This window comes from Rhododendron vialii, chromosome 4a (genome assembly GCF_030253575.1).
Source record: "Rhododendron vialii isolate Sample 1 chromosome 4a, ASM3025357v1".
In the NCBI taxonomy this organism is placed as follows: domain Eukaryota; kingdom Viridiplantae; phylum Streptophyta; class Magnoliopsida; order Ericales; family Ericaceae; genus Rhododendron; species Rhododendron vialii.
The window spans coordinates 1,242,469-1,264,364 of record NC_080560.1 but is presented as its reverse complement, the minus strand read 5'-3'; the positions used below and the strand labels follow the sequence as shown (position 1 = coordinate 1,264,364).

At 40.4% G+C, this 21,896-nt stretch overlaps 1 protein-coding gene across 4 annotated transcripts; it reads left to right on the top strand.

The window, feature by feature from the left end:
- Positions 1-645: 645 nt before the first annotated feature.
- Positions 646-20,729, top strand: LOC131322582 (E3 ubiquitin-protein ligase UPL1-like). 4 transcript variants are annotated; one of them, XM_058353945.1, is made up of 17 exons: positions 646-964; positions 5,074-5,169; positions 5,249-5,455; positions 5,633-12,910; positions 13,006-13,572; positions 13,653-13,970; positions 14,133-14,334; positions 14,437-14,723; positions 14,831-15,120; positions 15,385-16,513; positions 16,650-16,796; positions 16,885-16,965; positions 17,137-17,362; positions 17,457-17,596; positions 18,080-18,186; positions 18,305-18,469; positions 20,323-20,729. In XM_058353945.1, exons 1-16 carry the CDS (start codon positions 932-934, stop codon positions 18,405-18,407), a joined length of 11,211 nt encoding a protein of 3,736 aa, XP_058209928.1. In that variant the 5' UTR covers positions 646-931; the 3' UTR covers positions 18,408-18,469; positions 20,323-20,729. The 4 variants fall into 4 exon arrangements, with proteins under 4 accessions (XP_058209928.1, XP_058209926.1, XP_058209925.1 ...); XM_058353943.1 differs by having other exon boundaries at positions 14,422-14,723; positions 18,305-18,438; XM_058353942.1 differs by having other exon boundaries at positions 14,422-14,723.
- Positions 20,730-21,896: the final 1,167 nt, after the last annotated feature.

Below are 21,896 nucleotides of genomic sequence, written 5' to 3'. Positions count from 1 at the left end.
TTTCTCTCTAGACAATCTTACTACGTACGATAGTCTGACATAATCCGAAATTGGCACCTAAGTGCCCAACCACAACAGCAAAGAGCTAACCAAGGGTCATTAAAAAAAAGTTAGCTTGAACAATCGAGTTCATTGTTCCGTCCTTTTCATTTTCTATGAACTCTTGTTTGTTTAGAAATTTCGTTTGCGAAGAAAATGAACTTTTGACGGGTGAGTCATTTTTTCTGTCACTCTACCCTAAAAACAATGTCACAGTTCGCGAGAAAAAATAAATGAATTAGTTTATAAAAAAAGAGCGTTTCATCCATTCGTACTTAAAATATAATTTTCATTCTTTTGATTTGTAGTTTGAAAACGCGCGGTCATTTAAGTATTATGCAAAGTTTGAAAAACACAACACTACAATTCTAAATTAAAATTAGTCATCAACAATAAAATTTTAAGAAATTGAATTTTATGACTTTTTACTTGTAAAAAATCAACTTTTATAACTTCATATTGTTTTTATTAAATCAAATGCATATAATATATATAACTTTAGATAAATATCCAAATACGAATTTACCGAACAAGCAAGTAATCCTTGTTCTTCCCAATTTCTCCTTTCCCCGTGCTGTCTTCTCTATTTATTTCCCCTCAGAAAAGTTATCTTCCCCTCATAACCTCTCTCTCTCTCTCTCTCTCTCTCTCTCTCTCAAACACTCTTCTTCGTCCCAATCGATCGACCAAAAACCCTTCCCCGAAAACCCTAGAAAATCTCGATCACAAATCTATCCAATCATCCCGCTCTCCCTTTCCCGTCTTTCTAATCTCAATTGTCCGTCCTATCTATATTCCTTGGACTTGATATTCGTTCACCAATCCCATCGACCGATTCACCGCCTCATCTTTTAATCGTGTAATGCTCTATTCACTGGTTTGATTTCTCAAGATGAAGTTGAAGAGGCGGAGGGCTTTAGAAGTGGTGAGATAGATACACTTGATATATTGCATAATTAATCGATTTATTTTTAATTGCTCTTATAAACTGCAAAGAGTGTGGTTTTCTAGGGTTTATTTTATTGATTGTGTTTTTAATTCTTTGTTTGGCGCCTGTTACTGAACTATCAATCTGAAAGTGATCGATCAATGTTTGTCTATGGAGTTAGATAGTTACAGAAAGTTCTCTGTTATTGATTTTGGTTGTTGGTAAAAAAAATGTGTTTTGGGTAATGTTATTGGCGCAATCAGAAATACGTAGGCATAAACTTTGAGTTTTTGATCCAAACTTCGAAATTCATGTCTCTGAGGTTCACACAATGTTGATTGTTTGTTTTGTAGGCTCCTATTTACGAACGATTTGGATTCCCAAATCGTTAAGTACAATACTAAAATAGTAAAACCTCTGATTAGTGAAGAACCTAAAGGAAGTTAATCATAAAAGAGACAATACAAGTAGAGGGACTGGAATCATTAACTATTTCCTGTCATGCATACACCAACCGGTCTTTGAGATTATTGAAGATTGTAGGTTGGAGTGTATGAGCTTATTTGCTGTGTATCTCTTCTTTTGGGTAATGTTATTGGCGCAATCAGAAATTTGTAGACACAAACTTTGAAACGTGGGGTGTCAGATCCATGCTTCGAAATTCATGTCCCAGATGTTTATTGTTTGAGCGAACAATGTTGTTTGTTTGTTTTGTAGGCTCCTATTTACGATTTGGGAATTCCCAAATTGTTAGTTACATACTAAAGTAGTAAAACATCTGATTAGCGAAGAACATAAAGGAAGTTTTTTTTTTTTGGGGTAAACAATATAAAAGAATTTAATCGTATAAAAATAGATAATACATGTAGAGGGACTGGAATCATCTATTGCCTGTCATGCGTACACCGACCAGTCTTTGAGATTGTAGGTTGGAGTGTATGAGCTCGCTTGCTGTGTAACTCTTGTTTTTCTCTCTTTCTTGTACTCTCTCTCTCTCTCTCTCTCTCTCTCTCTCTCTCTCTCCCTCTCTCTCTACTCTCTCTCTCTCTCTATATATATATTATAGAGAGAGAGAGAGAGCTATATATATATATATATATATATATATATATATATAGAGAGAGAGAGAGAGAGAGAGAGAGAGAATTGATTTCTACATTTCCTTTTTTACCATAGACACTCCTTTTTTGTCCTCATTCATGTGAATTAACTTTTTTACCCTTCATAAGTTCAATTTTTCACACATTAAGGGGCAATAGAGTAAATTCACACCAAATAAAGACAAAAAAGGGAGTGTATATAGTAAAAAGGGGAATGTAGAAATCAGCTATATATATATATATATGTGTGTGTGTGTGTGTGTTTTCTTAATTCTTTGAAAACAATCAGAAAAATAGATTTTTACTTCTCTGCGAATTTTGAAGCGGGTTTTGTGTCACTGTTGGGTTTGTAAGATCGAATGTTGGTTGCCGTATCAAGAGTGTATAAAATGTTCACAGCGAAGCTTGAATTTTATTGCGATATGCATTAACTTTTCATGTTGATTACCTATGTTACTATTGTGTTTTGCTATTTTCTGTTTGGAATGTTGATACAGAAGAAGAAACAATTTAGGTGGTTATATGGCATTGTGATGGTGGTCAGATTTGATTACTCAAGAATTTAGTCCCTCCCTTTTTATTCAACAGGGAAACCGAAAATGTGTTTTGAATATCTAAAAGATGAGAATTCCATGTCTCTTTTTGTTTGTTTCTGATGGTAAGTTATCACCTGCTAGCATCTTCCTGAGATGTAACAAAAGGAGTATTACGATTACGCCACACATTTTTTTTTGGATAATGGATGCCTTGAATGGCTATCAGAGAATGCTAGTGTGATGCGGTTTAGAAAATGATAATGTTTCACTGGGATCAGGAGTTATTTGAGATAGAGTTTGATTAAGAACTTTTGTATAGGTGGAATTTAGTGTTTGATAATTTTTTGTTTGGTGGGTTGAATACGGTGGCATCCCTTTGATGCCTTTCTTTACTAAAATGTTCTTAAATCCAAATGTTCTCGATGTAGATGCTACATAGTTATAATCTCTAATGAAAAATATAGCTCCGTGAGCAAAAGCTCCTGTCACGATGAACCCTGCGAATGTATTGGTGATGCGTATATAACGCAGTTTGAGTAGTAAAGTCTAAAGATAGCCCTAAGAGAGTTCCAGTCAGGGCTAAAAACTACAATGTTCCTCTGGAATTTTGGGATGAGGATGGATTCCGCCGTGTAGCAAGTATGGTGGGCTTTATGCAGACAATTTAATAGAAGGGAGGAAATGCGTTTTCGGAATCTAAATTGAAACCGATGGTTTTAAATTCACACAAAGCAAAACACCACTTTTGGTGTTGGATGGAAATGAATGAAGATACTCCTATATCAAATCTGGCGGAACTAGGTTTTATGTCGGATTTTCATCATCTAGAATCTCATCTAGAAATTGGCCCGAGGATTGGCATTCTATTGCTATCATTTTATATGTATATGATTACAATTATCTACGTTCCCAATGTGCCTATGATGTAGTACCTAGGTTTATTGGAGCCAAGATAAGAAACAACAAACTATTTATGTATGATGAAAGTAACGATTCAGCCATTGTAGAGACAACGTCTCTTTCTCTTATCTCAAACGACAGGTGGTTTGTTGAGATATGGTGGAACCTCTATTGTAGTTGAGGGGTAGATTTTGACAGTTTATGTCAATGTTCTAAAACTCGCTACTCGGTAGTCGCTCGGCTGGCCACCTTGTACCTTGGAGGCCGAGTACTCGGCAAGTAGCAATTACTCAGTTTTTTTTTTTTTTAAATGTTCCCCAAATGATATTCATAATGCATAATGAGAAGTTCAATGTTTATAGTTCAAATTAAATGAAACCAAGTACATAATTACTAGTCCATTACAAAGTTCAACATTCAAACCAAATGAAACCAAGTACGAAATTACTGGTCAATTACAAAGTTCAATGTTCAAACCAAATGAAACCAAGAACGAAATTACAAATTAGTAGTCAATTATTCCTCCTCTTCTTCTCTATATCCCTCCATAACTTGGTCTCCATCGGACTCATACTCAAAATCCTCATCTACCTCCTCTTCAGTATCATCTTCCGACACAAAATCTTCTTCTTCTATTTAACATATTATGTATTTTCTTCACTAAAGACCCCTCAAATTTAACATATTACGTATTTTACCCCGAGTTTTTCAGTTTATTTTCGATTTTCTCCTGACTTCCCAACTCGGCGAGTAATCCCGATTTACCGAGTAATCGCGACTCGCCGGGTACTCACTGAGTAACGCCGAGTAATGCCGAGTAATCTGCTGGCTGAGTAATTCCTACAGAGTAGCCCTAACTCGCCTCGGCCAGGCACTGAGTAGCAAGTATTCGGAGAGTACTCGCCGAGTAATGCCGAGTTTTAGAACACTGGTTTATGTAATTGCTTTTCAAAATTTGTAGAGTTAGAGAAGCTATGTTTTGCATGGCCAGACCTGGCGCAGCATAAATCTGGGTCATTGTGGCTTGAAGGTCATGGGTATGATTATCGGAAACAACCTCTTTACTTGTAGGGGTAAGGTTGCATACATCAACCCTTCTGTGCACTGGGTACACCCTTTTTGGAGACGCTAGGTGTTGCATGGGGGGTTTTGCGGTTTTGGTTTCTTGGGCATCCCGGCTTTTCAACAAAATTTTCTTCAAAGAATATAAGGATGAGTTTTGTTAATATACAGAGGGCAGCTTAGGTGTTTCTTGGCAACTGCACAGGGGCAGTAGTCATGAAGGGAGATGTTTTTGGAGATATATATTGCAAGTGTGGAGTTGCTCATGTGTTATTTGAAACAAATCATCTCTGACTATCTGGGCATGGGCAATTAATCTCACCAAAACTCTCTCTCTCTCTCTCTCTCTCTCTCTCTCTCGTCATATTGGGTAGCATTAAAGGGAAAAAATTTCTTCTATTTCTCCATTTTTTGCTTGTCTTTTGTCTGTTAGTCTTTATCATAACTGAGCAAGGGTTTACTGATACCGAAAAATATGATAATTGTCTTGTTCATTGTTTTTTGGCAGCCTCCAAAAATTAGATCCTTCATCAATGGTGTAATAGATACTCCACTTGCAAATATCGAGGAGCCTCTGAAAGGTTTTGTTTGGGAGTTCGAAAAGGTACGTTTGCAGCCTGTACTTGGAATGTAGTTCTACTTCTTTGCAGTTTGATTGATGCAGGTTTGTGTTCATCATGCAGGGAGATTTTCATCATTGGGTTGATCTTTTTAATCATTTCAACACATTTTTTGAGAAATACGTAAAAACAAGGAAGGATCTGCATGTTGAGGATAGCTTTTTGGAATCTGATCCTCCTTTCCCAAGAGAAGCTGTTCTTCAAATTCTTCGTGTTATAAGGATAATTCTGGAGAACTGTACAAATAAGCACCTCTATAGTTCTTATGAGGTATTTTTTTTCTGCTTAAATATGACTTATGTAGCTTTTCAGCATGTATATTTTTTGAAATTGATATTTTCTGTATTTTTCTGGTGTTTCCTGATGGCAATAGAAATTCACCCTGTTATACTGATTCCACCCCTCTTTCGACATGATTTTCACTTTTTTATTGTTTTGTGGATGCAGCATCACCTTTCTTCTCTGCTTGCTTCCACCGATGCAGATGTGGTTGAGGCTTGCCTGCAAACTTTGGCATCTTTCTTGAAGAAAACAATTGGAAAGTATATAATAAGAGATGCTTCTTTGAATTCGAAGTTATTTGCTTTTGCACAGGGTTGGGGGGGAAAGGATGAAGGCCTTGGATTAGTTACATGTGCCATAGATGATGGATCTGAGCCGATTGCTTATGAGCTTGGTTCGACCCTCCATTTCGAGTTCTATGGATCAAATGAAGAATCTTCCGATGAACTTCTGGCTGCTGAACTGCGAACCCAAGGTTTAAAAATCATTCATTTGCCTAACATTAATGCTTATCAAGAGTCCGATCTTGAGCTTTTGAATAAGTTAGTCATGGATTACAAAGTACCCCCAAGTTTAAGATTCTCTCTTTTGACAAGATTGCGGTTTGCACGGGCTTTCAGCTCTTTAGCAGCACGGCAACAGTATACGTGCATTCGCCTGTATGCATTCATAGTTCTTGTTCAAGCATGTGGCAATACTGATGACTTGGTCTCTTTCTTTAACACTGAGCCTGAGTTCATTAATGAGTTGGTCTCATTACTGAGCTATGACGATGCGGTTCCTGAAAAGATTCGAATTCTGAGCCTGCTTTCCTTGGTTGCTCTTTGTCTAGACCGGTCTCGCCAGCCTAGTGTGTTGGCTGCCGTAACCTCAGGTGGGCACCGTGGCATTCTGTCTAGTCTAATGCAAAAGGCCATTGATTCCATTGTTAGTAATTCCTCAAAGTGGTCTATATTTTTTGCGGAGGCTTTATTATCTCTTGTCACTGTTTTGGTCTCGTCATCATCGGGTTGTGCAGCCATGCGTGAAGCAGGATTCATACCAACGCTTCTTCCTCTTCTTAAAGATACAGATCCCCAACATTTGCATTTGGTCAGCATGGCTGTACATATTCTAGAGGCTTTTATGGACTACAGCAACCCAGCTGCTGCATTATTTAGAGACTTGGGGGGTTTAGATGATACCATCTCACGGTTGAAAGTTGAGATATCTTACGTTGAAAATGGTTCAAAAGAGCAATGTGCTTCTACTGAGGTAGATAGTTCTGAATGCAGTAGTTCACAGGTAGGTGGTGCTGGGTCGTCGACGGAGCTAGACAACATGCAATGTCTTTATTCTGAGGCATTGGTTGCGCATCATCGGCGGCTACTGATGAAAGCCTTACTACGTGCCATATCTCTGGGTACCTATGCCCCGGGAAGCACTGCTCGTATTTATAGCTCCGAGGAGAGTTTGTTGCCGCATTGCTTATGCAGTATCTTTACAAGAGCAAAAGATTTTGGTGGTGGGGTGTTCTCACTTGCAGCAACTGTCATGAGTGATCTCATTCATAAAGATCCTACTTGTTTCCCCGTCTTAGAAGCAGCTGGTCTTCTAACTGCCTTCATAGATGCTATAATGGATGGCGTCCTCTGCTCTGCAGAAGCCATAACATGCATACCTCCATGCTTGGATGCCTTGTGCCTCAATAACAATGGTCTTCAGGCTGTTAAAGATCGCAATGCTTTGAGGTGCTTTGTGAAAATATTTACTACAAGGTCCTACCTGCGTGCCCTTACTGGTGACACTCCTGGATCTTTGTCTGGTGGTCTTGATGAACTAATGCGTCATGCATCTTCATTGCGTGGTTCTGGAGTAGACATGTTGATTGAAATTTTGAATGCTATAGCAAAGATTGGGTCTGGGGTAGAAGCTTCTTCCTCATCAACTGATTCTCTCTGTGGTTCAATTCCAGTTCCCATGGAAACTGATGCGGAAGAGAAGAATTTGGCTCCCTCAGATGACAAGGAATCATGTAAGGTTGATAAGACTGAGCAGTCCACTGAGCCCACTCCTGATGCCTCATTGGTAAGTGTTGAGTCTTTTCTTCCTGACTGTATAAGCAATGCTGCTCGTCTTCTTGAAACAATACTTCAGAATTCTGACACCTGTCGGATATTTGTTGAGAAGAAGGGAATTGACGCTATTCTGCAGTTATTTACTTTGCCATTAGTGCCTCTTTCAATGTCTGTCGGTCAGAGCATCTCTGTGGCCTTCAAGAACTTCTCTGCGCAGAATTCTGCTTCCCTTGCTAAAGCTGTATGTTCTTTCTTGAGAGAGCATTTGAAGTCGACCAACGAACTTTTAGTTTCAGTTGGGGGGACGCACCTTGTTCAGCTAGAAGCTTCGAAGCAGATGAATGTCTTGAGATGTCTCTCCAGTCTTGAAGGCATTCTGTCTCTTTCCAATTCGCTGTTGAAGGGAAATACTACTGTGGTCTCTGAGCTTGGTACTGCAGATGCTGATGTATTGAAAGATCTTGGGAAGGCTTACAGGGAAATACTGTGGCAGATTTCTCTCTGTTGTGATTCCAAGGTGGATGAGAAGCAAAGTGGTGAACTAGAATCTGAAAGGGCAGATACAGATGCAGCTGCATCCAATGCTGTTGGGAGAGAGAGTGACGATGACGGGAACATCCCTATGGTGACATACATGAACCCTCTTTATGTCAGGAATGGTTCTCAATCCCATTGGGGGGCAGAACGTGATTTTCTTTCAGTAGTTCGATCTGGTGAAGGCTTTAACCGTCGCAGTCGGCATGGGTTAACACGGATCAGGGGTGGAAGGATGGGGAGGTATGTAGAAGCTTTGAACTTCGATTCAGAAGTTTCAGCCAATTCACTTGAAACTTCTTCCCTGGATGTGAAGAAGAAAAGTCCTGAAGTTCTTGTTTCGGAAACTCTGAGCAAACTCGCTTCAACTGTCCGGTCTTTCTTCACCGCTCTTGTCAAAGGATTCACATCACCAAATCGTCGTAGAACTGAGTCTGGACCGTTGAGTTCAGCTTCAAAGAGCATTGGCTCTGCGCTTGCTAAAGTTTTTCTTGAGGCTTTTAGTTTCTCAGGGTATTCTACCTGCACAGGGACTGGTACCTCTATGTCAGTGAAGTGCCGCTATCTTGGAAAGGTTGTGAGTGACATGGCTGCACTTACATTTGATAACAGGCGGCGAACTTCTTATACAGCAATGGTAAACAACTTTTATGTCCATGGAACCTTTAGGGAACTACTTACCACATTTGAAGCTACAAGCCAGTTGTTATGGACGCCCCCGTGCTCTATTCCAACGTCTTCTATTGGTCATGAGAAACCTGGTGAAGCAAGCAAATTATCTCACAATTCATGGTTGCTTGATACATTACAGAGCTATTGTCGATTGCTTGAGTATTTTGTTAATTCTTCTACACTCCTGTCTTCAAACTCTACATCCCAGGCCCAACTGCTTGTTCAGCCTGCAGTTGGTTTGTCCATTGGATTGTTTCCTGTTCCAAGGGACCCAGAGGCATTTGTTCGCATGCTCCAGTCTCAGGTTCTGGATGTCATACTTCCGGTGTGGAACCATCCCATGTTTTCCAGTTGTAGCCCTAGTTTTATCACTTCAATTATTGCTCTTGTTACTCATGTGTATTCTGGTGTTGGAGACGTCAAGCGAAATCGCAGTGGTGTGACAGGTAGTACAAACCAGAGGTTCATGGCCCCCCCACCTGATGAAGCTACTATTTCTACAATTGTGGAGATGGGTTTTACAAGGGAAAGGGCAGAGGAAGCATTGAGACGCGTTGAAAGAAATAGCGTTGAGATGGCTATGGAATGGTTGTTTAGTCATGCTGAAGACCCAGTACATGAGGATGATGAACTGGCTCGGGCACTTGCTCTATCTTTGGGGAATTCTTCAGAATCATCTAAAGTTGATAGCGTTGATAAATCAGTTGATGTTTTGACAGAGGTGGGACAAACAAAAGCACCACCTGTTGATGATATTCTTGCTGCAGCGATGAAATTGTTCCAGAGTAGTGACTCTATGGCATTCCCATTGACGGACTTGCTTGTAACCCTGTGTAATAGGAACAAAGGAGAAGATCGCCAAACAGTGACGTCTTATCTTATTCAGCAGCTTAAGCTTTGTCCTTTAGAATTTACGAAGGATACAAGTGCTTTGAGTATGGTGTCTCATATTTTGGCATTGCTTCTTTCCGAAGATGGATGTGCAAGAGAAATGGCTGCAAAAAATGGTGTTGTCTCCGTGGCCATTGATATATTGATGAACTTCAGGGATCAAATTGGCTTGGGAAGTGAGGTTTTGGCTCCGAAATGCATTAGTACTCTGCTTCTTATCTTGGATATTTTGTTACAGTCCAGGCCTAGAGTTTCTTCAGATAATACTGAAGGAATTGCAGCAGGTCCTTTACCTGATTCATCTGCTGAGCAAAATGCATTGTCAGCATTGGAAGTAGTTACTGAGAGAAAATCAACTCCAGAAACTCATGAAGAAGAAACTGAAACTACATTTGAGAAGATTTTTGGAAAATCTACTGGCTATCTGACTATTGAGGAGAGTCATAAGGTACTGACTGTCGCGTGTGACCTAATCAGTCAGCACGTCCCAGCTGTGGTCATGCAAGCTGTTCTACAATTATGTGCCCGCTTGACAAAAACACACGCTCTGGCTCTGCTCTTCCTTGAGAAGGGAGGCCTGGTTGCTCTCTTTAGTCTTCCAAGAAGTTGCTTCTTTCCTGGATATGACACCCTGGCATCTGCCATCATCCGTCATTTACTTGAGGATCCTCAGACACTGCAAACAGCTATGGAACTGGAGATACGGCAAACTCTTACTGGAAATCGTCATGCTGGTCGTGTTTCCCCCCGGTCATTTTTGACATCAATGGCTCCTGTTATCTCAAGAGATCCAGGGGTTTTTCTGAAAGCTGCAACTGCTGTTTGTCAGTTGGAGTCATCAGGAGGGAGGACTATAGTGGTGTTATCAAAGGAAAGGGAAAAGGACAAATCTAAGGCATCTGGTGTTGAAATTGCAGCATCTTCTAATGAATGTGTAAAGATTCCTGAAAGTAACACCCATGATGCCCCTGGTAAGTCTCCCAAAGGCCACAAAAAGATTCCTGCAAATCTTACTCAGGTAATTGATCAGCTTCTTGAAATTCTATGGAAATATCCTTTGCCTAAAGGGGACGAGGACTGTGGTAGTTACTCTACTGCTATGGAGGTGGATGAAGCTGCTTCGAAGGTAAAGGGTAAATCAAAGGTTGAGGAGACAAAGAAGGTTGAGACAGACAACCTATCAGAGAGATCTGCAGCACTAGCTAAGGTGACTTTCGTTTTGAAACTGTTGAGTGACATTCTTCTGATGTATGTCCATGCAGTTGGGGTTATACTGAGACGGGATTCAGAACCGTGCCAATTGCGGGGATTTAATCATTTAGAAAGTCCTGGACCTGGTGGCATACTGCATCATGTTTTGCATCGACTTCTTCCCCTGTCCACAGATAAAAATGCTGGACCTGATGAATGGAGAAGCAAGTTGTCTGAAAAAGCCTCATGGTTTCTGGTGGTTTTGTGTGGTCGTTCTAGTGAAGGACGTAGGCGAGTAATCAATGAACTTGTGAAAGCTTTATCTTCATTTTCAAAGTCGGAGAGCAGTTCTTCCAAGAGCAGCCTGTTTCCACATAAAAGGGTTGTTGCTTTTGCTGACCTGGTATATTCCATTTTGTCAAAAAACTCATCCTCCGGCAGCTTACCTGGTTCTGGGTGCTCACCTGACATTGCAAAAAGTATGATAGATGGTGGAATGGTTCAGTCTCTTACCAGCATTCTTCAGGTGATTGATTTGGACCATCCTGAGGCTCCTAAACTAGTGAACCTTATAGTTAAGGCTTTGGAAAGCCTAACACGTGCCGCTAATGCTAGTGAGCAGGTCTTCCGATCCGATGCCCTTACCAAGAAAAAGTCCACTGTTTCCAATGGTAGGTCCGATGATCAAGCAGTTACACTGGCGGTAGTTGAGACTGGGGAGCCCAATCTGAGCAGGAGCAGTCAACGGGAAGTTAGTGATGCAGAAGATATGCCGCAGCAGCACATGGGAACATCTCAGAATCAAGGTGATAATGATGACAACCGAAATGAGTCAATGGAGCAGGATATGAGAATTGACGCGGAAGAGACTGTAATTGCTAATCCACCTATGGAGCTTGGGATTGATTTCATGCGTGAAGAAATTGAGGAAGGTGACGTGTTAAACAATAGAAACCAGATTGAGATGACTTTTCGCGTTGAGCACAGGGCGGATGATGATATGGGTGATGAAGATGATGACATTGGGGATGATGGTGATGATGATGAGGATGATGATGATGGGGAGGATGAGGACGAGGATATAGCAGCAGATGGTACTGGTCTGATGTCTCTAGCTGATACAGATGTAGAAGACCATGATGATACTGGCTTGGGGGATGAATACAATGATGATATGGTTGATGAAGAAGAGGACGATGAATTTCATGAAAACCGTGTGATAGAGGTAAGATGGAGGGAAGCCCTTGATGGGTTAGATCATTTGCAAGTGCTAGGGCAACCTGGAGCTACAAGTGGTCTCATTGATGTTTCCGCTGAGCCCTTTGAAGGGGTGAATGTGGATGACCTTTTCGGTCTTCGTAGGCCTCTAGGCTTCGAACGTCGCCGCCAGACAAGTAGGACTTCCTTTGAGCAATCTGTTACAGAAGGAAACAGTCTTCAACACCCTCTCCTCTTGAGGCCATCCCAGTCTGGGGACCTCATTTCATCCAGGGAAGTGGAACCCTCAGCTGGAAGCTTTGATGTATCTCAGTTCTTCATGTTTGATGCCCCTGTTCTTCCCTATGATCATGTACCAGCTAATCTGTTTGGTGACCGGTTGGGTGGTGCGGCACCACCACCCTTGGCTGATTTCTCTGTGGGTCTGGAGTCTTTGCGTTTGCCAGCCAGAAGAGGACCAGGTGATGGTAGATGGACAGACGATGGTCAGCCACAAGCAGGTGGTCTAGCTGCAAGTATTGCACAGGCAATGGAGGAACAGTTCACATCTCAATTACGCAGTATTGCTCCTGACAACAGTTCGTCCGAAAGGCAGTTACAAAATTCACAGTCAGATGTTCTCCTAGCAAATGATAGTACTGGTGGTCAGCAGACTGGAGGTCAGCATCATGAGAATGGTGTTGAAGCTTCTCATCATGAAACTGATCAGATGGTTGAAAGTGTTCCTCATCAAGAAGAAAGCAATCCACAGGTGGTTGAAGCCAATGAATGTCTGCAGGAACATGAGCCTATGTTGAGTGATGTGGTCACTGGGAACTATGCTTTGGATGGTCATGATAGCATGGAAATTGGTGAAGGAAATGAAACCCTCAATGGACAGGTATAGACAGTCGTAAATCTTTTTTCTGCTTCATCTATACATAGTATGAAAGGTTTCGTATGCTCTTACAAGGTCTTTATGATGTGCTGTTTCAGGATTTGGGCCGTGAGGGATCTTCTGCAACAGATAGCCAGTCTAGTACTCATGCATTGCTAACCTCTGGCTTTGAGATTTCTAACCCAGGTGATTGTCTTGATTCTCCGGGCAATGGAGGTTTGGATGTTGATATGAACAATGAGGTCATGGAAGGCAATCAAGTTGAGCAACTCCCCCTACCTTCTCAGGTTGGGGTGGATGAACCCTTGTCGGGCCAGAACTCTCTGGTTGCTCAAGATGCTGTTCAGACTGATCAAACAAGTTTGAATAACGAGGCTCCAAATGCGAATGGTATCGATCCAACCTTCTTAGAGGCACTTCCTGAAGATCTCAGGGCAGAAGTACTAGCTTCCCAGCAAGCTCAATCTGCACCAAATCCAACTTATGCCCCACCTTCAGCTGAAGATATTGATCCAGAGTTTTTAGCTGCACTTCCTCCGGAAATTCAAGCAGAAGTTTTGGCCCAACAACGAGCACAGAGGGTAGCACAGCTTGCCGAAGGACAACCGGTTGAGATGGACAATGCTTCAATCATAGCTACTCTTCCTGCCGATTTACGTGAAGAGGTTTGCACCTTGAGACTTGAACTTTGCTGCTTGTTACTCTCTGAGAATTGGGATAACCCTGGCATTTGCTTTTATCTCAGGTTCTTTTAACTAGCTCAGAGGCAGTTTTGTCAGCATTGCCTTCTACATTACTTGCTGAAGCACAAATGCTCAGGGACAGAGCAATGAGTCATTATCAGGCTCGCAGCCTTTTTGGAAGTAGCCACAGACTTAACCCTCGGAGGAATGGTTTAGGGTTTGACAGACATGCAGTGATGGACAGAGGTGTTGGTGTTACAGTAGGCCGAAGGGCATTTTCTGCTCTTGCAGATAGCTTGAAGTTGAAGGAAATTGAAGGGGAGCCGCTTTTGGATGCACATGCTTTGAAAGCATTGATCCGACTCCTAAGATTGGCGCAGGTAGTTTATATTCCTTCAATAGATAGAAATAAGGGAGCTTCTTGGGGGAGCTCCGGAGTTTTTTGTCAGTTTTTTTTTTTTTTTTTTGTGGCATAACATTTTAAATTTTTAGAATTATAAGGTTCAATTTAGTTGGTGACAGTTTTTTCTTCTTCCTGTTAGCCTCTTGGGAAAGGCCTTCTACAGAGGCTGTTGCTGAATCTTTGTGCGCACAGTGTTACGAGACCAACTCTGGTTCGGCTTCTACTTGACACGATCAAGCCTGAGACCGAAAGCCCTGTCAGTGGATTGACGACAGTTAATTCCCAGAGGCTTTATGGTTGTCAATCCAATGTGGTTTATGGACGATCTCAATTGGTGGATGGTACCTGCTTTCCTTTTGATTTGACTTAACATTCCATGATATTTCCATCGTTGATTCTTTAGGTTCGCATGTTGAATTATGTGAAAGTTCTTCTGTCTACAGGTCTTCCGCCCTTGGTGTTGCGCCGGGTACTTGAGATTTTAACTTATCTGGCCACCAACCATTCTGCAGTTGCCAGCATCTTGTTCCACTTTGACGTCTCACTTGTTCCGGAGTATTCAAATCCAAACCATCCAGAAATTACAAAGGACAAAGGGAAGGAGAAAATTGAAGGAGAAGATTTATCAAACCTGTCACTCAGCATTCGGAGATTGGACATTCCTTTGATATTGTTCCTTAGATTGTTAAGTCAGCCAATTTTCATACGCAGCAGTGCTCATCTTGAGCAGGTAGGACTTATGCTTCAATCTTGTAGCCCATGGTCTGTCCTAGACTAGATTTGGTTGTATTGCTATTTGGAAAATTGAATAGTTATCGGTTCATCAATATGGTGCAGGTCATGGGTCTGATTAAAGTTGTAGTCTGCACCGCAGCATCAAAGTTGGAATGTCAACTCCAATCTGAACAGGCAGCAGCCATTCCCCAGGATATTTCTCCTGATGAAGCTACAGGTGATGTTAAGAAAGATATGCCGTTGTCTGAAGTGGAATCTAAGCAAGATGATAAAATTGCCGGGGCTGAGTCTTCCACATCAGATAAGAAGAAAGGCGCTGATAAATTGAATATCTTCTTGGAGCTCCCACAAGCTGATTTGCACAATGTTTGCAGCCTTCTTGGCCATGAGGGGTATGTTATACTGGCTTTTTTCTGCAAAAGTTTGCTGTCTTAAATTTTTGCTTATGTATCTAATCGGTTCAATTCTGAATTTTGATGCTGGGTTAGCAAAGAAACCACTTGTTGTAACTACTGAAGTTGTTTACATATTCTTTTTGATTATTAATCAATTTTGTTTTGTGCTCTCTCATTGGATGGGCTTCGTAGTCTCTTTTTTGTCTATATTTTTCCCTGCTGCGGTGAATGTGCGTTTAACTTCCACTATGTAATGTTTAGGCTTTCTGACAAAGTCTACACACTTGCTGGAGAGGTACTAATGAAGTTGGCCTCTGTTGCTGCCCCCCATCGAAAGTTCTTTATTTCAGAGCTTTCAGAGCTGGCTCACAGTTCGAGCAATTCAGCCGTCAATGAGCTCATTACATTGAGGAATACACACATGCTAGGTTTGAGTGCTGGGTCTATGGCCGGCCATGCCATTCTCCGCGTGCTTCAGACACTTAGTTCTCTTACTTCACCTAATGTTGATGGGAATAAGATGGAAGGTGATGGAGAAGTGGAAGAGCATTCCATTATGTGGAATTTAAGTGTTGCGCTCGAGCCATTATGGCAAGAACTGAGTGACTGCATAAGCACAACTGAGGCAGGATTGGCCCAGAGCTCGTTCTCTTCGATTTTGTCAAATACAAATGCAGGGGAACATGTGTCTGGATCCTTATCTTCATCTCCTCCTCTTCCTCCTGGAACTCTAAGATTATTGCCTTTCATTGAGTCTTTCTTTGTTTTATGTGAGAAATTGCAATCAAACAATGCCACCATGCAGCAAGATCATGCTGACATAACTGCCAGAGAAGTCAAAGAGTTTGCTGGGACTTCGGCTCCATCACCCACCAAAGGTGGAGTTGATTTACGAAAAAGGCTTGATGGTGCTGTCACTTTTGGAAAGTTTGCTGAGAAGCATCGCCGATTACTGAATGCTTTTGTGAGGCAGAATCCAGGTTTGCTGGAGAAATCCCTTTCCATGATGCTGAAGGCCCCAAGGCTGATTGATTTTGACAACAAAAGAGCCTATTTCCGTTCAAGAATCAGGCAGCAGCATGAGCAACACCTACCTGCCCCACTGCGGGTTAGTGTTCGACGTGCGTATGTCCTAGAGGATTCGTATAATCAATTGCGGATGCGAACTAGTCAGGACCTAAAGGGTAGACTAAATGTACATTTTCAAGGTGAAGAGGGTATTGATGCTGGTGGTTTGACAAGAGAGTGGTATCAATTACTGTCCAGGGTAATATTCGACAAGGGAGCTTTGCTTTTCACCACTGTGGGAAACAACGCAACCTTTCAGCCAAATCCCAACTCTGTCTACCAGACTGAACATCTTTCTTATTTCAAATTTGTGGGCCGTGTGGTAAGTCTTTCATAACCATTCAGAGTTTTCTCTCTTGATTAGGGCGTTGTCATTTCCTTTTATTTTTGTCCAAATCAGTTGCATGTCGGTTGAACCTTTGATATTCTATAACTTAAATTGCAAGTATTCTGTATAGGTTGCTAAGGCGCTGTTTGATGGGCAATTGTTGGATGTTTATTTCACTCGGTCCTTCTACAAGCACATACTTGGTGTGAAGGTGACATATTACGACATAGAGGCTATAGATCCTGACTACTACAAGAACTTGAAGTGGATGCTGGAGGTAAGTTACTTCAATACGATTCCCTTCTACTTCCCGCAATTCACACATTTTATGAACAACAATGGTTCTTGCCTTTTCCCTATTTCAGAATGACGTCAGCGACATACCTGATCTAACATTCAGCATGGATGCAGATGAAGAGAAGCATATCCTCTATGAGAAAACGGAGGTATTGTTTCCTCCATCTTTTGACTTATGCATTGATCTATAGCCCAACTTTTTTTTTTTGGGAAAAATCTAATTGTTTATCTGCTTTTGTTAGAAGAGGTCAGAAGTTTAGTTGAGCATCCTTGTTAACCTCGTTTGAAATCATACCTAATTTTTATTTTACTTGTGAAAGGTTACTGATTATGAACTTAAACCTGGAGGAAGAAACACAAGGGTCACAGAAGAAACAAAGCATGAGTATGTGGATCTTGTGGCTGATCATATTCTGACAAATGCTATCCGCCCTCAAATTAATTCCTTCCTGGACGGTTTCAATGAAATGATACCTCGAGAACTTATCTCAATCTTCAATGATAAAGAGCTTGAGCTTCTAATAAGTGGGCTTCCAGAAATTGATTGTGAGTTGGCATGCTGTCGCCCTTCTTTAATATTTGCAGTATACTTGGAGCAATTTTTTGGATAAATGAAATATTGATGTTATCTTCCTTGCAGTGGATGATCTGAAGGCCAACACCGAGTATACTGGCTATACAGCTGCCTCCAGTGTTGTTCAGTGGTTTTGGGAGGTTGTCAAATCTTTTAACAAGGAAGATATGGCAAGATTGCTGCAGTTTGTGACTGGTACATCGAAGGTAACTTGATGCCCCACATGGAATAGCATCTATTTTCTTATAATAGTTACATTTGTTATGATCTATATGACTGCAAGATGATTTGTGCTATTTGTTAGATCTCCTACACATGATTTATCTTCTTCCATGTTTATTTCTGTTTCCTGTCCATGGCGGATAGTCATTCTACTATTATCGTACTACTGAGTTTGTGTTTCATTTGAGAAACTGCGATCGAATATGTTCGATTTGTTTAATCTCTATTGTTCTATGGATTTATCAAAAAAAAAGTTGTGCGTATGGAAATGCTACGGTGATGACATTTTGATAACGCATTTGGCTACCATCTGACATGACATTAACCATCATCTGATGGGCTTTACGTAGTACATGTATTGATGCATTTAGTGTGACTCGTTAGATGGTATAAGTAAAAGCATTAGTGCTGGGTATAAGTAATGTGCTTCTATATTGCTGAATACCTTTTTTTTTTTTGTGCCAAAGGTTCCTTTAGAGGGTTTTAAAGCATTGCAAGGCATTTCTGGTCCTCAGAGATTTCAGATTCACAAAGCATATGGTGCTCCTGTGCGGCTACCATCAGCTCATACCTGGTTGGTGCTTAGATTACTTGCTCTTTACCGTGTGCAATTATTTTTCTCCTTTCTTTTTTCTTTTTTTTTTCCCATAGGATGGGTGAGTCTGAAAAGCCTGTTGTTTTAATTTTTGCAGCTTCAATCAACTAGACCTCCCTGAGTATGCCTCCAAGGAACAGCTTCAAGAACGCTTACTCCTTGCTATCCATGAAGCTAGTGAAGGATTTGGCTTTGGTTGAATATCGAAGCCTTCATTGCATCATCACTCCCGTACTGCTATAACTTAATCTTCAATTTCCATGTACGTGTTAGCTTGGCACCAACTTCAATTTGCATATTCTGTCTGCTTTAAGTCCTGTTAAAATGGTAGTAATAGCTTATAGTAGTGCAGTTAACATTTCCAATTGAAATATTCTATGAGGCATGCATCCGATAAAATTTTCTTTTTCTTTTTTCTTGTAGACTGGACTACATGCCTTATGGTGATGTAGTTTAGGGCTTGCTTTTATTTGGTTTAATTGGACACAACAATTTTTTTCTGTGTTATATGGATTCTTGTTAGTTGTAAGTAGGCAAAGTACGTGTCAGACACTCGAGGATATGCAATATGTGTCCGACATTGTAGTCTGACACTCATTGAGGAAGCAGTTAGTCTAGAACATTGCATGAAACTTTGCAAGTCCCATATTATATTTGTGCTTTGTGATACCTTGGAAACAACGTTCAAGTAGTCACATGCTTAAAGTTACATTTTAAGGCTTCGTTGGTGTTGGAAAATTGCATAATTTGCCCAAACAACTCGCCTGGCACAAAACAGGATCGGATGCGGGGGAGAGGAGGCACCCTCCTAAGGTTGGGAGCTCCTAAGGAGCGTATATAGGTTATATATAAATATGTATATAATATCTTTAAATACTTAATCATTCAAAGGAAAAGTGATACTTATTGAGAATTTTCCCAATCTTAAAGGGTAATTATTGGAAGTTAAATATTTTCAATTTGCAAAACTTCTTGAGTCAAATGATTTTCATATTCTTGTTTCCACAATGGCATAACTCCCTTAAAAGTAAGAGAATAACTGCGACGGCCCGATAAGCTCCCATTCTCCTGTCAAACTCCCATCTTGGGAGCTCTGATTCCAGCTCCCATCTTGGGAGCGCACCCTTTTTAGAAGATCCCATCTTGGGAGCGCACCCTATTTAGAAGGATCCTGCTTCTAACTTAACCTATGTACTTGGATCTCAACCTCTCCATTCTTGTTAAAGACGAGTCTAGGTAACAAATTGTTCGCTTTGTCTACTCTTGGATTTCATTTTTCACTTCTTCCCTACCATTTTGCGGATTGTGTAATGTAAGGTGCAATTTTGTCTCTTTCAAAAGAGGACAACGCGGAGGATGATCATCCGTTTGTGAGAAGTGGAGAGGATATGAGAAACCAGTTGTATTAGAAATTTAGAATGATAGATATATAGCTCTACTGCTTGACCTCCCCATAGGTATAGCCTCTCATATCATTGACACAATGCTGCCCCCTACCAAGTATGTGATGTTATCCGAGCTTGTGGGATTCAGCTCTTGCTTGGGCCCTGTTAGACCTCCTGGATGTTTGTGGCGTGAGAGAAACGTTAATCGAAATAGAGAACCTAGGACACCTTGGTAATCAGACCCAGAGTCATGGCCAACGTCGTCAGTCATCGAGGCACCAGGAACACCCTTTATGATGGGGACAACGAGGAGTCAATTGGCCGTGTATAATTTGGTTCCGTTTTCTTAGGATTGCTTACTGAGCCTGAGTTTTTTTCATCTGTTTTAAACCAAGAACCAAGCCTATGGGAAACAATATTTTGGAAACATAACTGTTCAAAGAGATTTGAGCTCCTATCACACGGTTTACGTAGTGACAATACCCCACGTGGCCTACAAGGGCAGTGGTTGTGGTTTCTGGCTTTGTTCCGTCAGCCTCTCTTTATCTTATCTGCCACTCTGAGCGTACTTTTCTTCTTTAATCTGTATATCGTTGGGTACTTTGGAAAATACAAAACCTACATATTGTCTTGGTCACATATGGTTCAATGTTTGCCCGCTTGCCCTAGATGGACAAGTGATGCCAAATTTATGTTGTTTGACTTTATTTTTTGTTTCCCTATCTTGCAGATAGAGAGTGACTGATTCGGGTTGGAGTTTCATGATCATACTTTTGGGGGAGATCTCTGTTGGGAAACAAACTGCAAAATTGTATTTTTGAAACGCACCGATCGATCTCTGTGGTGTGGTGGTTTGGAAATGAAGCCCTAATTATCCGCTTAAATAGTAAAAGGAAACTGTTTCTTTTGGTAGTACCTTGTCAGCTTCACAGGTTCATAGAATGTACATATTTTTCTGGAGAGCATTAGTCACTCTCTTGTATAATCTTTAATCTTTGGGCCCATCTTTTTTTTTTTTCGTTTTTATCTATTGATCAACTGGCCTATTCCAATTCTTACCGCTCCTCTGGTATCTGACTCAACGAACTGAAATGGATGAGTTTGTTTAGAGAGAATGGTTTATTTTGGAGTTTGTTATTTGACATTGTCTTTACCCAGTGTCTGTATAAAGCTTCATGTGCTCCAAATTTCCAATATTGTGGTCATTTCTCTCTGGTATATCGATGTCGTGCAAACAGCATTTACTTCAACTGATGATAAGAAAAAGTCTGAATGTGGGTCATGTGCATCCAATGGCTCTGAATACAGTAGTTGTGTTCGGAGTTGTGTTTTCATTTTTTGTTAATTTTTCCTAATTTGCTTTGACAGCAAATTATTCTTGCTTACTATTGTGACAGCTTAATACACTTGCTTGTATATAGGAGTACAATTATTGTGACACATGTTTTATTGTGAGAGGTTAAAATGCAGAAATGAATGTTAGCAACTGGCCGTTAAAAAAAACAAGTGTAGGCAACTTAAAGTGGATTGGGCAAATCAATTGTCTTCCCTAGATTCTCATTTTAATTTTGGTATTTTTTTCGTTTTTTTTTTAAATTTGTTTTAGGTTGATGTTAGTTTTGTTGGATTAATCAAGACAAGACTAAAAAAGCTTTAAAAAATTACGACCAAAAGGCAAAAAAGTTGTCTGGAGACAAAAAAAAGTTTGGAACAGTCGGTAATTTTTCCTTTTAGTATGTTCTTATTTGAACATATTTTCCAAAATTTGGTCTATGATTTTACAGTTTTTTATTCCTCTCGTCGAGATAAATAATTAATTTAGAAAATTATAAAGAAATGTTAACAACAAATTATTACTTAATTATACCAAAAGATGCCAAAATTGAAGGAGAATGGGTTGTCTTTAACTTGGAGACAGAATGAATATGAAATATGAAAAATGGAAAATGTTAACAAGCCTATCACACATATGATAAATAGGTAGAAAATGCATTGAAATTCAAAAGAAGTGTATTAATATCCATAAAATATGTATTGATATCCGAATTTATTTGTCATTATTATCCTTCGCCTAAGGGCGGAGATTAGCAAAACCGTAAAATAATAATAATAATAATAATTACCACTTAGACAAAAATACTAAAATAAAGTTAACAAGCCCATATGAAAGAGAGTGATTTTTGCACTTCCCATTTCACTAACCATAATTTCCTCTTTGTTTTTAGAGTGTAAAATTACCAAAATGTAATCAAACTTTGTACAAAAATCATTTCATTTGGATAGCAACAAAAAAGATTTATGACA